The 16,951-nt window shown below is 34.4% G+C and overlaps 1 protein-coding gene and 1 non-coding gene across 2 annotated transcripts in view; both read left to right on the top strand.

Annotated features, from left to right (window-relative positions):
• The first annotated feature begins 3,264 nt into the window (after positions 1–3,264).
• Positions 3,265–16,951, top strand: part of LOC139963269 (guanine nucleotide-binding protein G(o) subunit alpha-like) — a 39,132-nt gene continuing 25,445 nt past the window's right edge. Inside the window, exons 1-2 of the mRNA XM_071963922.1 lie at positions 3,265–4,069; positions 15,189–15,231. Of these exons, the coding sequence (XP_071820023.1) occupies positions 3,952–4,069; positions 15,189–15,231 (161 nt within the window). The 5' untranslated portion in view covers positions 3,265–3,951. The remainder of the gene's footprint in view (positions 4,070–15,188; positions 15,232–16,951) is intronic.
• Positions 5,052–5,124, top strand: Trnay-aua (transfer RNA tyrosine (anticodon AUA)). Its single transcript has one exon. It is a non-coding gene; the product is annotated as a tRNA-Tyr (tRNA).

Raw genomic sequence — 16,951 nt, 5'->3', positions numbered from 1 at the left:
GATAAAGAAATTGACAGTTATTACAGTAAATTATCTGAATTCACTCAGAAATATGTTAGTGTTCGTGAAACTTTCTGTAGTCTTAGAGGAGAAACACATCATTCTGGAAACAGAGAAGACCTGTGATTAAATTAAGAAACTGTCTTCTACTCTGCCGCCCCCGCTTTGACCTCGCACTTATAGTTAACTGGGCGTAAGAGTGCGGAACCCTTTCAAGACCCCGTTAATTTTGGTTGAGTGAGAAGATAATTTAATTTACAGAAATATTAGCAAACGTTTTAGTATGTTCATCGTACTTTGTCGGTGTCATATTACTATATATATATATATAAATATATATATATATATATATAAATATATATATATATATATATATATATATATATATATATATATATATATAAATATATATATATATATATATATATATATATATATATATATATATATATATGTGTGTGTGTGTGTGTGTATTGTGTATACTATATCCATCAGTCCAACTGTGCTCACAGTCTGTTTAAGAAACACCTTAATATCCATCTGTACAATGTACAACCTTTGGTGGAACAAATATACGTGAGATATGCATAATATATTAATAATTGTCTTAACAAGAATATCTATATTTTTGTTTTCAAATAATGTAATTAATCAATTAATCTAAACGACAGTGCTTCAGTGTCTGTTTGGTCCTTCTTTTTTTTTTACCACATCCGACATCTAAATCCCCCAATCAATTAACAAATCCCCATGCCACTTTCGGTGACCATTCATTGAAGAAGACTTAGTTTTGTCGAAAGCTTGGCTATATATATATATATATATATATATATATATATATATATATATATATATTTATATATATATATGGTATGAATTAATTATAGGTATGAATAATTCGTGTCTCATTTATATTGCTCAAAAAGGAAGTCTCTTTGCCCACATCCACGTTCCCAGTATGCTTACCGTATATTTACAGATTAACTGCCCTGTTATATAGTTTACTGTCTTACATATGTCAAGTAGTGCCTTGATGTTGGTAATTTCCCCTTTCATCTGCATTGTAGCGAGGTTTCAAAGGTCACGTCGTTATTCTATACAGTAATTGATTCATTAAACTGAATCAGACTTGTATGGGCAGTTTTCGCTATAATGTTGGTTTCGTTGATGTCAGAAACACTTGCGAAAGGAAATGAGTAACTGAGCAGTCGCCGTTAAAGCTTGAACAGGTTGTAGGACAAGGAGCTTTATTGCGTCAAGGAGACGGATTCCTGAAGGCGATTTTACCAGGGTATCATTTGTATGGTGATGCATCGTAATGCAGGTACAATGTTGATACGTATGTGAATGCTTTCCATGTACACCAGACAAACGCACCAAAGAAGTTGTGACATCGCCGTATATTGTAACAAGTTTACACATTTCTCTTCTATAATTTGATCGAATCTATCAAATTGATAAGAAAAACATTCATAACTTTGAGAACAAATAGATTCAACCAATTTTGATATCAACTGCTTGGTCTTTGACATCATATATTTCTTTGACCGATAGCAAACATAAAGTAATAATCTTTCATGACTGTATATCGACAAAAGGTGAACATTAATGATTACTTAGCGATATTTTGTCTTTGTTCGAGTACCGTATTTCATCAAACGTATCGAGCATGTCTCAAAACAAAACGGCATTTGATCAAACCAAGAATAATTAAAACATCAAATGAAAGTTAATTAGCAGTTCACGAATAAGTTCATGTTGTTCTCAAACTCTCGTCTCATGGACTTATTATCATACAAGCGTTAACCATAATAAAATAAGTGAACTTCAGTTTGATGAGATTTTACCGCCTAAGTACGTTTATCGTGTAACAAGTATATAGATCAGAAGTACAAACATCTATAGGCTGGACGTAGTGACATACTTAAAATGTCCGAATCATTCAGATTGGTGTCTCAAATTAAGCAAAATTAACAACACTTACAGAATATAAAGGGAAACGAAAGGTAACACTCTTATAGTTTGGATCCTACAGTCACAATGCTATTGAATATTTAGTGACATCTGGTGGCATTAAGTGGCATATATATATATATATATATATATATATATATATATATATATATATATATATATATATATATATGTATATATATATATATATATATATATGTGTGTATATATATATATATATATATATATGTGTGTATATATATATATATATATATATATATATATATATATATATATATATATATATATATATATATAGTCACAATGTCAATGTAATATTAGAGCTAATCAAAATGTACTATGCCGCAAATACACGTAACTTTACAAAACTCTGCCATTTATGGTTGTTTGTTCAAGCTTGTTCCTTATCAGCAATGTCTTTTCAAATAAGTCATACTGTATATCGTTTATAGTTACTATACGAACAAGATATTCCCCTTTCACTACTTAGTGCCTCGACTTAACAATTTAGAGTTCTACACACAAGTCATTATTTAGCTGCAAAAATGACAGAACGAATCCTCAGAACGTTTCTTCAGTTAAACATTTTGACCAAATTGAGGAATTGTTCACTTCACGTGCACATTATAATCTAACACAAAATGGTTGAAATTATTATATTTAGGTCTAATCATTTTATGAGTTTGTGGCAAATGGTATCATACACGTTAACGTTTCCAGAGTCTTATGACTCTTATCCTTGCCAAGGGTTCATAAATTCTATAGCTGATTCAAATCACGCCCGCATCCTTAAAATGAAAGTTCAGTGCACATTGCACTTTGCACTAAACACCACCCTGTCGAATCTGCAGCGAGACGTCCCATTTGTCAACCAATCAATTCCAGTGGCCTCTTTCTTCACTGAAATTTAGTGAAAACGACTTTGATAAATCTATTCAATATACTGTCCCAATCAAATGATAGCCTCAACACATGTTTCGATCAAGGCCAATACATCGATAATATATATATATATATATATATATATATATATATATAGCCTTTGTATATATATATATATATATATATATATATATATATATATATATATATATCGAACATATTTGCGTCATACTCAGATTGTGTCGTATGTGTGTTTTCGTCAAGTAAACATTTACTCGCTTGCAAATTGTATCCCATTGTCCGCCATCTTGATTATCGCTCCCTCTGTAATTGTGCAATCCTCGTTGCAGTTATGTCTTCAGTAGATAACCTTGTACTGTGACGTCACAGTTTAAACGTCGTGCTAGACTCGCTGTTTTAGCCTGGCAATTTTCCGCGGGAAGGGTGTGATCTCTCAGCGTTTATGGATTGATCTAAGCAGGTCTGTACTGTTGCAGATAACAATGTAATGATATTCAAAACTTAGCAAAGCTTTGGACTATATTCATTGCACAGTAAATAAAAAAAAGCGTTATGCTGGACAAGTCAACTGTTCGACAAGGAATTTAACAGGATTAGTGCGACAAATTTTGATATTCGAATCTTTGTTTTATTCTGATTTGTAGCGTCTTTGAGACAAACACCAGCGATTCTGTTCATAGTTGTTTTTCTTTTTGTACAATATCTTTTGTTTTAGTGACAAAAACTAAACAGGACTTGCAGTGTCATATACTGGAATGATTTCATCGTTTTGCATTTCAACGTTACACTTTAGATTTAAACCTGATATTATTCCATTTTCCGGTTGAACGTGGCAGTTATTTGTTATGGAATTTATCTAAAGCATCTCGTTGCGACATTTATACGTCTGCTTTGGATCAGGTTTAACTCGTGAAATAAAATGATTGTTTTTTAAGTTGAGGCATGGATGTCATAACCTGGAAATTTCAAAGATTCTGAGTAGAAATTACCAAAACGGATATTTACAAATAAACAGCTAAATAATTAGTCAATATCTAAAAGATTTCTGTAGATGTGTTTGACCAGAACTTAAAGATGGGGTGTGCGTTGAGCGCCGAGGAGAGAGAAGCTGTTGAAAAAACCAAATCCATCGATAAAATGTTAAAAGATGAAAGTACTCAAGCCGACAAGGTTGTCAAGTTACTTCTTCTAGGTAAGTTTTAAAACTTATATTAATTCCTTGCAAACAAGTAACAAATCTAAAGAAATCCTAAGAGGAGAATAAGTAAATCATTCAATCAATAAACTAAACTAAAACTACAAAGATACATATAACTGCATATGGAGAAGAGTTAAATTAGATTGCATTGCTATAGTAGTACATGTATATCAGTATAAAATATGAAATATGGAAATTAGCATTTTGATCAACGATCTAAAGTTCTAAGTAGTTCTGTATGGACTTGTTGAATTTTGACAAGAAAATATGATACTTCTGCAATAAAATCAAATGTATAAATATATATTCGGAAGAAGATAGTGTGTTTAGGCTCTACGTGTGTTGATCATGCACTGCATAGAAACAACAAAATGAACATTTGAAGAACCCCGTCAGCCTCATGCTAAAAGGAAAGTATAGCTGGCTATTGTTAAGTATACCGTTATTCTCACTTAGATAAGTATCTTGTCATCTACTTATTACAGGTGTACATTATCACCTTAAGGTGTGCATTGCATCGCATAATTAGGTGTCGATCATTTTGAAGAGGTGTTCATTAGATCGGTAATATGGGGTATTATCTCAGAGAGGTGGACATTATATCGTTAAATATATTGTGTTTATTTCATTCGTATTCGTCTAAACAAAGTTTGAGTACTGTATATAGAATTTATAGTGAGTGATAAATGAAGGTGTATAATTCCGAAATATCGTGCAATATGTAAGAAGCAATATTTTACCTTTTACCAACTTTACATCTTTATTATTGCCTTGAAGACGGTACTAATTCTTTGTAATAACTTATTTTAGATCGTTTTACAGTATGTCGTGTGTCCTGTGCGTGTTTCAGTTTGCTTTCTCGTAAAATATATGTATGTCACCAAAACAGAACTAGTATTGTTCGATACAGGTGTCAAACGCCTACAGTGGAAGTTCGACCTTCCTTGCCAGTTTCGAACCTCTGGAAATACAATCAGCGTCCATAGCCTAGTTGGTTAGGGTGTCCGCATATAAAGCGGGAGGCCCGGGTTCGAATCCCGGTGGAGGCTGGAAGTTTTTTCACTGTTCTGGACTTTCCTTCTCATTACGTTTTCAATTATATATATTCATTTGCCTTTGTCGTTAACCTCCATTTCATTTATATATATATATATATATATATATATATATATATATACACTGTATTGTATATAAACTGTAAATGCCAACCTTACTATTATTACAAAACGGGATTACCCTTGCATTTACTCTGCCCTGCATTTTCCTTTGGATTTACTAAGTTTACTACGATATCGCTAATATTTCTCTGTATAGCGAGTACCAATGACCTTATCTATTAGTAGCAACACCTACGCAACTGGACTGTACCATTATATTGATGTGGGTTACACCGTCAGATCTGTGATGTCGGATACAGTACTATTTCACTCGAGATACACGTTTACAGCAATAATCTACGAATTCGTCTCAACTTAAATCATTTGCACGCACACGGATCCGAAACATTACCGTAAAATATATTCCTCTGTTATACATTTCCCTGAATTCGCTATTTATCCAGGCACGTACTCTATGGGCTGCTTGTTGATAACACTCGCCACCGTCAAATCAGCATTTTATAAACTATTACCAACAGCGTAGTTATCCAACCAATGCAAGCTTGCTTGTATATACCATTATTTATTCATAGATAGCAAAAATTTGATCGCCGTGCCTAAATTCAATTTCTATTGATTTTGTTAAGAAAGAGTGTAAGAACTTAATCGATAATATCACGAAAGGAAGGCCACGTGATACGAACGACATGAAAGTGGAATCATGGGTTTACACACGGGAGGATGCTGCTGTGTGCATGGATGGAGTACAGATCGGTAAACTACACAGGAACACAAGCAACTGTTAGTTAACCTCATATGAGATCCGTCATTCGTGAAGTACTAAATTGTAGATTTAGATAACACCAAAGTGAATTGCATATATTAAAAATATCAATTCTGTATCTGAGAAATAATTCCAGTACAGAGGTTATATTTTACCTCCGTGGTTAGTAATCATGCGATCAGCATGTGTGTGTACTTTCTATGAAGCACAACTTATAATTCATGCCAGTGATATCGAGAACTTATCCCAAGTTTGGAATATTGAAGAAAAGTACATTTAAACGTTTTCTCATTGACATTTGCATGTAGATATAATCGAATAAACATCGTTCAATTGATGAGATTTGTGTCTTATTAAAGTCAATAGCCATCTTTGAGTGATTAATACTCGATAAATTTGCTGAAATATGGTTCAAACTCATTAAAATATTTTGATATGGTCATGGAGTCGTGTTGTATCCCAGCTTTGCCATTGACGATCGTGTCGTTTAGACCTATGTGTTTATATTGTGCACCTCTCAGCTACATGTGAGAGTATAAATAATTAAATGCACAAATTCATGCATTTATAATCGTGTTGTACATCAGTTATGACAGAGAAGTATATAGTCCGCTCTTGTTAGCTTTTTTTTAACAGTGAACTGTAAATAAGTAATATTAGTTACAGTTTAATTGGAGGAACTCAACTGTTTTACATATTAATGAATGTTATTTTTTTTTATTACATGTTTTCTATTCACTCACATTCATCTCGTAATCTCACAAAGCAGATGCAGCAGTAGTCTATGTGCATCTTCAGGTTGGAGGATCTGTTACTGGGGTGAACTAAGCATTTCACGAGCATTAATTAAAACTGTTCTGATCACTGAGACAAATTATCAACAATAAATGATCTATTTTGACTGCACGAGCGAAGAAGTATACCGGGTATGACGTCATAATGACGTATATTTCAAGAGAAGATTTCAAGAGTATTTTTAAACGGGTTCTATCTCCCGGGCATGCATCATTACCTTAAAACATCAGGTTTTTTCAGGCATGTCTAACGTCTGAAATAAGGTAAAATCAGTGAACTCGTTCCTCGTTTTTGTATCATCGATGGTAATCATCTAGCACAGAGAATGCTGGGTAATTGATTCTCGTTTCTTGCTGTCACATTTAGCAGAAGTTTACCATCCAAATCTAAAGATTAAAATACAACAATTTTGGTCTCAAGTCAACATCATAACGAGAGACACATCGGTCTTACATATCAGTTATGTGGAATTTTGACTTGACTTGAACGCAAATGACCTGGCGGGCATGCAAATTGACTCAAATGAATTCACTAAAAAATGTAATATTCACACAAATTAACGGTCATATCTGTCCGGGATAAATCACGCTGTGCACCACTCTATATGCGTTTTACATGGTTTAAAATTCCTGCCAATAGATTAGATCGAATGCAATATGTGCATGATTTTACTTCCCTCAGAAGCATGCCCAGTATGCATGTTCTTAAATTGCGATAGGAACTGTTCATACTGTCAGTATGAGTGTTTTGAAGTATGATATGTGAGGACAGTATAAAGTGGTATTAAGCACTGCAGTCTATTGTTACGCCATTGATGAGCTGGACAAGTCAACTAGCCTATGTGCAAGTACTACGGTACTAACTTGTAGCATATGCTACTATACGGCATCAACACCTTCTTTGAGGGGTCTGAGGGGAGATTGGATCAAATTGTTTGGGTTCATTGCCCAGGATCTCTCTCGTGTTACCTTTCTCTTCTTCTGTATGATATAGACTACAGCTAGTGGGAATACCTTAATTTATGGAAAACCTTTTCGCTGTAAAGACCTGCAGTTATGGATTTTTATAGCTATTATCTCTGCTGCCATCTACATCAAACATACATACATACACGCACACACATACATACACACATACTTACATAGATGTATTCATAGATAATTCTCAAAGATATGGGAGTCTATGATAGAAGTTGCAGGTGCCGCGCTACAATTACAGTAGTGTACATCCGCTCGAATAATTAATCATTGTCAGGGAAAAGAGGTTAAAGTACCTAAGTTATTGCTTGTTTAAGCATGTTATCAGTTACTGTCATCAATTGTTCTGCCTTTATATAAAAGAGCATAATTTAAACTACATATGGTGTGAAAATAGGGAGGATCGAAGGTGATATAAACCATTTTATAACATATTTGGTTAAATGTTGATATTACTCCGAGCGACCAGATGGAAGGGTGGGGGTTCAAAATGCTAAACTTGCTCCTCTTCTAGCTCAAAATCTAAACAGTCATGATATGGAAGTTTGCAAGTGCCATGATAGGCCAACATCTCAGCTATCATGTGGTGGGTAGGATAAACCAGTTGAAAACTTCTATCTATGCTTTGGCAGGTCTTGAAAATGACGAGTTTGGTGTGTATGTCAATGAAACAATCAATTGTGGTGCGAGACCTACAGAGCTGGTTGCATATACCAAGAACGCATATTAAGTGTATTTACTTATACTTGAAAAAGCGAAAACGTAGCCTCAATGAATGATATTGATAAAATGATACATTGGAAAACTAAAGTATATCGGTATATAAACATCAATACGTTTCTTAAAGAGTACAGTTTGTCGTGCTTCGGTACCGGTAAAAAGTGTGATTTTTTTTTCATTTGTTTGGAATACTCAGGTGTATTTGCAGAGTTCGGAATCAGCAATTAAGCCCTTTGATCCCACTTTTCCTCGATTTCTGATTCAACTTTTGAAAATATATTGTCAAGTCACGCTTCAAGTAGTATGCATGCTTTCAAGCATTTTGTCCTCGAGTCAACTCGCAAGTCCAATCCGATATGCGATTCAAGTGGGATTTAAGTTCAAGTCACTTACGGTACTCAAGTAAGCAGTACTATTAGGAGGAATTTAGTTCTAGTATGGTGGGAGTGGGGGGGGGGAGGGGCGGGGTGTTATATACGGTACGATTGTGATAATCTCCTTGCATATAAGAGTACTATGCATTATTGAGAAAATACGAAAATATACGTTATTTCCGCAACTCACTCCTTGCTAAGTCAAACGGTTTTGTTGTTCTTGCGTTTGTTTGCGAACATGTCATAATCGTAACACACCTATACCGAGCAATGATCAAAATTATATTATCCGATAATAAAGACTATTCTTCTACAATTACATATCCTGGACATTGTTGCGCCATCAGCATTTCTCACATTAAAAACAACGAAAAAGTTCGTAAACATTTCTTGTCGGAATTGTTTTTCTAAATAAATTTGGCAAGTCACTCTAAGCAAAGAACATTGTTATAAGATATCTGTTCTTAATATTATTTGACTAAATCCAAATCCGTAAAAGAAGCTAATACACATGGAATAACTGTTTAGATATATTTATAGATAAACTATATATCCTCGCACTAACGTTAGTGCATTTTAACGGCTGTTGCATATCTTGCGTGTGCTGAATGCTTCAGTATGCCGCTAGCTTGATGAAAACAGTTACAAGCAAGTTGATCAACTCATGCATGGGAGTCCAACTATATACAGCTCTGCCATTTGTTAAGTTCAGACTGAAGGCTTAACGATCTGCTCCTGCTTTGATTCAGTGCTGCTTAATTGCTGTGTGTAATGCTCATTCAAACATGCAGTAAATCAACGGTTGTGGTAGCCAAAAGAGCATTAGAGTAATAGCATCAATTAAGCCAGTCGGTGTGAAACGATCGTTGCTACTAATGAGTGCCTAAGTTCGTATGGTACCATCGGCAAAATCAATTTATAACCACTGCTTGAGATAAGCTCCACCTGTCATAGGAATGAGAGGCTGGGCTCTCTTTGTGATCCCTGACAGGTCGTAATCGTGTTGTGGGCCATTGTGATATATTGTTAATTAATCTATTACTTCCTTTCTTTGGAACAGGAAACAACAGACTGAGTGTATATATATATATATATATATTACTCTGCATAATACCTTAGGTCGACATTTACATTGACTTACACACTAAATTCAATTTTTTTACCATAAGCTATCGATCTAAGGTACATATAGTACGTATATATATATATATATATATATATATATATATATATATATATATATATATATATGTATGTATATGTATATTTATATGTGTATATATATATATATATATATATTATATATATATATATATATATATATATATATATATATATATATATATATATATATATATGCAGATAGATAGATACATACTGCCAACATAATAACCTGAGGTTATGTCTCTCGTCGTAGATATAGTTATATTTGTAGTCAGTTCAATCTTTTACGAGGGAAGAAATGGTAACAGATGATGAGCTGATTTGAGTCCCTGGTAATTGCAGCCCATGGCAACACTAAATGTAATTATTTATATCCTATATCCAATAAGCGGAAAATTATTTCCAGAGTTACAAATACATATTATGCGTTCATTATAGTTGGATATAAGTGTTACAATATCAGAGGTAAAGATAAGCACTTTTCATCCAGACTTGCTTGATTATATAGGAAAAGGAGGTCATGTCAATTTGAAGATCTTTTGCCTCAAATTCTAAACTTAGCGTGTAATTTATGTGAAGGCCGGAGCTACCAAATGTGATAAACATATAAAACAGTAACACCTTTTGAAGAGGTGAGGCAGAAATTCTTATATTTTGTTATTAAAGTACGCTGTATTGCACTAGGTATTGTGAGGCAATAACAAAACCTATGTATGTGAAAAAGAAAATAAGCAACTGTATTGCACTATGTATTGTGAGACAATAACAAAACCTATGTATGTAAAAAAGAAAATATGCAACTGTATTGCACTAGGTATTGTGAGGCAATAACAAAACCGATGTTTGTGAAATGAAAATAAGCAACTGTACTGAACTAGGTATTGTGAGGCAATAACAAAACCTATGTATGTGAAAAAGAAAATAAGCAACTGTATTGCACTATGTATTGTGAGACAATAACAAAACCTATGTATGTAAAAAAGAAAATATGCAACTGTATTGCACTAGGTATTGTGAGGCAATAACAAAACCGATGTTTGTGAAATGAAAATAAGCAACTGTACTGAACTAGGTATTGTGAGGCAATAACAAAACCTATGTATGTGAAAAAGAAAGTAAGCAACTGTATTGCACACTAGGGATTGTGAGGCAATAACAAAACCTATATATGTGGAAAGGAACTTTTCAGAGGGATTATGAATATGGAAGCGTTAATTCTGACATGTGTTTACTTAAGTTCTATACATCTCATTAGTGATTCTTGATGACGTATGTGTCTAGGTACGAGGGGGGGGGGTGGTGCGAGTTCGGAATGTTGTAAGGGACCTGAATGTTGGTATTGAGCGAGGACACAAATCGCTCTCGCGTTGATGGCTTAAGAATATCCGACACAGATGATTAATATGGGTACTATCTAGGTCATATTATATCTATAAGTCTCCTAGAGCTGGGTCACACGTGCTGGAACCAAACATTATTAAATTATTAAAATGAAGAGTGATTGAACAAATGCTAAATGAGAAATATTGTGGTGAAAGGACTATATTCACTATAAGCTTTTTCTTTCGAAAAGGTTAATGTAAAAAGTCCAATAAAATTGTCAGATATGGTATTTACGAGCTGGCATTGTTAGTCTCAAAGGTGGCGGGCTTGGGGAGGGGGGTGAGGTGACGGTTAGTTGATGGGTGAAGGAGGTGAGTTGCTGGTCCTGTTGTTAGTAACTGGTTGTGACGGCGGTGGTGGTAGTGGCCTGTGGCCTGTGGCTGTGGCAGGGGTGTTGGAACTAGTGGGTAGCTCATATTTACATATTAGTTATTTAAATTTCTCTGGGTTATAGAATGCTATTATGATTGTTTCGATTGCTTCGCCTTTAATATCGTATAACCTTGAAAATATGCATAGTTGCCGTTTTGCAGGATTTAAACTTTCGGTCTAGTTTGGCTCGTATATAATATCGACAACATTATGTATAACTATGCACATACTTGTATTAATACATATCAATTAAATGCGTAATATACTTAGTCTATTCGTCTTAACCGGTGACACTGGTCACAATTGAAACAACGTTATTAGGAGTTAGAAATCAATAGTAACTGGCTGGACCACTTTTATTAATATGGATCCAAGGTAACTATAGCTTCGTTAGAGATGCGTGTCTAACGAGTGTTTGGTCGATGAACCCCTGTACTGATGCAATACCTACGTTGTTTAGTTTGACAGTAATTTAATACGGCAGCTCTCCCTGGCAACGACATCGCCGAAGCTCAAGAAACATAGACAGAAAATATGATTTTATTTGTATTTGTATTGCCAATGTTGTTTTCTTCTCTTGCTCAAGGACACGTTATTTGAATGTTGGTTGTCAGAGTGTGTGATGTGGATTACACAGACGAAAAACGTTTGAAGGCAATCGTTGCTAAGATGAATAGAAACAGAATGTGAACTCAAAGATAGCGTTAATGGAGGCAGAAAAATAATCAGTTAAGGACTGTAATGGAAGAATTTAAGTTGATTTTGATTGCAAGGAACACAAAATCAAACAAAATAATTTATAAATATGTAGGCTATATATAGGCTATATATAGGCTACATATAGGCTATATATATGTGTATATATGTGTGAAATTGTAGTGAGTTGGAAATCCAGAACAGTGAAAAAATTTCCAGCCTCCACCGGGAATCGAACCCAGGCTTCTCCTTTACATGCGGACACCCAACGATTAGGCTATGAACGCTGATTGTATGTCCAGAGGTTCAGAAGTTCTATATATAGTTATGTGTACATAGTTCTGTGTATATAGTTCTGTGTATATTGTTTTGTGTATATAGTTCTGTGTACATAGTTATAGTTCTGTATATAGTTCTGTGTACATAATTCTGTGTATATAATTCTGTGTATATAGTTCTGTGTGTATAGTTCTGTGTATATAGTTATGTGTATATAGTTCTGTGTATATAGTTCTGTGTATATAGTTCTGTGTATAGTTCTGTAAATAGTTTTGTATATACAGATATAGATATATATATATATATATATATATATATATATATATATTAAATATATATATATATATATATATATTGTATGTGTGGTTATGTGTATGAGTGAGTGCTGAATTGTATTTGTGTTAAGAAATACTATCGATTCCTGCATGTTTTACACAAACCAATGTAAGATACCAATGACGAAATGCATTTAAATTTGATATAATTTTACAATAATGGTGATCGGCGCCTGTAAAATCTGTTGGAATCAAAATACCTTTTCACTTTATAAAGTAGAATGGTATTACATGACTGACGATGTTTGTATATTTATCTCCCATCGCTCATAGTCTAGACATTAAAACCGACTGATTAGAACACACGAGTGTAGTGTTCGATTTCAAAACGCCCACATTATAAGGACATCCGTACCATCTTAAGTACTCCAAGCCATCAATACTCTTATCCAATTTTTTCCTCAAATCTTCTTTTGCCTAAAAGTGGATATTGTCAAAATAGCCCAAAGGATAGACGTGTGTCGAATAGAAGCTACCTAGTTATAAAGGAAAACACTCCTACAGAATACTGGCATCAGTTTCTTATACAATCACGACCGAGCAGGGATATGTCTTATAAGATATGTTTACGACAAACTGCCGGCGGACATAAGTTGAGTGTATTGACTTGGACGCAATGGTCAGTCTGAGCGGTCAGCTGTCATTAGACGTATTGCTTAATTAACGAATAAATTAAACGAATACGCCATTGTATCACCGCGCTCAAGACGGATTGCAATTGTACAGCAGTGTACATGTGGGTAAGAAATATGTCTGAGATCAGCAATAAAGATGTGTTTTGAAGAAATGTTTTGACATTTACTTCATTGGTTTGTCACTATCGTTATGTGTCACATAATCAAAACGGAGCATGTTGTTGTTATTGTAACATTGTTGACATGTTGTTTAAAATCTTGTCGTAACCTACTTACAATTTATCCCATCATTTAGACAAGCACATTGATTTTAGACGCGATTGATCATCAAGTATTAAGACTATGAGCTTACCCAAGACAGTTTGTTTTTATCATGCATGTGTCGAATTGCAGTCCTGATTTAAGTTTTAGCTATTTATCAAGTATTCTTCAACCTAAAAAACATGATCACATTTTCTCTCTGTCAAACACACCCCCACACGTTGTTGCGTAAGTTGTTGTTGCGTAGGTAGGTTTCCGGGGCAGCGTCAATTCATGTCGGGAAGAGCAATAAGCGTTTACATGTCTAGGACACTCCGCACAAACGAAAAACGTTCAGACTTCCAACTGACAAACATCAGTTTGTCACTCATGTAAGGAAGGTGTATTAATACCTTTTGTTTAGATCTGAGGAGGCACTATTGAACCTAGTCGCTAATTCTGGTAAATTTAACAAAAATAATAACTATCATTAAACATTGATGAAACTATTTCTTCGGCAAGAGTGGGGGTGGGCGTGAGGGGGGGGGGGATAGGTGCTAATGACAAGAACTTCTTCCCCGTAAGGCGGAGATGAAATTGTCAGTGGTTGAGCTCCTTTATCATAGAACATGCGTGAGCTTCAAATAACATTACTCTGGTGGTTTATGGTATGTTACAAAGGAACCCATTATATCCGATTTGTATCTGCTATAATCATAAAATGTCAGATTCTCCAACCCTCAACTAAATTAATGAGATGAGTCTGCAAGCTTACTTGTTTCCCAAAAGAAGGCGGCATGAATAACTAAATTATACTATGACTATCATACTAGATGTATCAGCCTTACAGCAAGGGTGACTTCTATCTAGTACTTGTCAATGCTCTGTATGTTTACTGTGTTTTGTCTCAGTTAAGAACAGTGACATGGAAGTAATGCTCTCTTTTGAGAGCTCGGCATTGTACATGGTATTTATTTGACTCTCTTACAATCTAGGCTCAATTAGAGACCCCTATACTACATAATTATGATTTAGTTATGTTTTCATTTCACACGTAAACATATGATCATAAAATTATAATATTAATACTAATAATTACGTCCCATTCTATCCCAGTTTATTATTAACGTTGATTGAGCTGAGTTGCTTCTCGATGAGCAAGAAAGTTGAATTATTGGTTACTCGTTATGGGGTGTTTTTTTGGTGAGTGTGTGAGAAGTTATCTTTTATGAACTAACTCCTTCTTTCTTTTTTCTGTGTAGGGGCCGGCGAGTCTGGCAAAAGTACCATCGTGAAACAAATGAAGTAAGTACTACGAATTACTGTAATGTAGAACCTATAGAACGAGGGAATTTAAGCCAACTCGACTTTACGACGCTCGTGAAGATCTCCATATTCTTACAGCTTACACCAGCAAGCGGAACGATTGATAAAAAGCAAGCAACGACTGTTTTCTGTTGGCATCCGGTGCTCATTTAGTGCAAATGCAAAATTACTCGTGATTGGCTGCATTTGTTACGACTGAGCAGTTAGTCGAGAACCGCCTTACTCTGCCGATTAACCGTCGGGAAATCGCTGCATGTTCGGTTTTTCTGACTACAGTAGACGTGCCTAGTTAAAACTGTTAAAATCTTGCTCAGTAATAGTCATACTAGTCACATATATAGCCTACAGTGCCAGGCTATCCACCATTCTACGTAAATTGCAGAATTCGAGGGATTTACAATACCCTGCATCTTTAAAAGATGGTATATCTGTTGAATAAGCCTACTCAGGGACCCTAACAACCACTTAACAGATTGTGACCACGCCCTCTTCAATACAATTTGCAAGAAATGACCTTAAACAGTGAACCCGACCAACTTAAACAACTATACTGACTTGCTCAAATCTTGAAGAGAAAGGAACCAGCTATCATGTGTATATATTCGTTATATATTTTACTTTTAACGGAGAATTCTCGACATTGAAACATTTCCTCGAGGCTTTCATAAATAGGTCCATATAGTAAAATTCAATTTATATGTTGACATGGTAATATCTGCAAAACAGATTTAAAAATACTCTTCCATGAGGCCTTGACTTGGAAATTCATTACTTACAAACAAAACTCGAATTTTATTCATTTCAGAGACAGATATAGACAGTAGTAGACTGAAATATATGCACTAATATACGAATGGCTACGAATGTCCTTGTGGGAGAGGAAAATAATAAAAGAACATTTCATTTTGAGAGATTTAGAAGCGAATGCTAAGGTTATATAGCAAAAGTAGTAAAAATTAAGATTTCTGTATGATGATGCATGGTTATTTGCGCTTCACATTTATATACATTTGAAATATTTTTATTATTAAAAAAAAAATATTTTAACATAAAAAAGTCGAATCTTATAAAGTTCTAAATAGAGAAAACATTGACAGCTAAGCAAATATCCAAATGTATCAGGTTTTATGGATAAACAACAAGACAATTGTAATACGAAAACAAAGCTATGATGATCATGGTGACATCACAGGCTATCTACTGGGATCCAACCCCCCCCCCCCACACTCCAAGGAAGAAACGAGGGTTTAGCCAGCCAACATGGATTCACATTCAATTAGCAATATCTTGAATTAGAGAAGAATATCCAGAAATGTTTCCAACTAATATTATGTGTGGTGTGCCTCTGGAATATCCATTTAATTAACCATACATTGAGGAGGACGTTACTTACATTTTACATTCGTTTTTACTTTCGATTGAAGTAAAGTGAACTTTGGACCTTTAAGTTAGTACTGTTAGAATATGTTCTACAAGAAACAAAAAGTTAGACTGAGTTTACCAAGGCAGTGTGATGAGGAGAATAGTTCAGGTGCATTAGTTATTGATTAACAGAGGATCATTCTTTATTTCTATGCAAAATAGTCTGTTTAATTAACACGTCTAAATTTTGGTTGAAAAGATGACGCTAACATTCATCTAAAAAATGTCAGTCGTTTGCAAACAGCTGTGAAGAGGTGCAGTCACATGTGGAAACTAA

This window comes from Apostichopus japonicus, chromosome 3 (assembly GCF_037975245.1).
Source record: "Apostichopus japonicus isolate 1M-3 chromosome 3, ASM3797524v1, whole genome shotgun sequence".
Classification (NCBI taxonomy): Eukaryota; Metazoa; Echinodermata; class Holothuroidea; order Aspidochirotida; family Stichopodidae; genus Apostichopus; species Apostichopus japonicus.
Note: the sequence above shows the minus strand (reverse complement) of the source record. Positions and strands in the feature narration are given on the sequence as shown.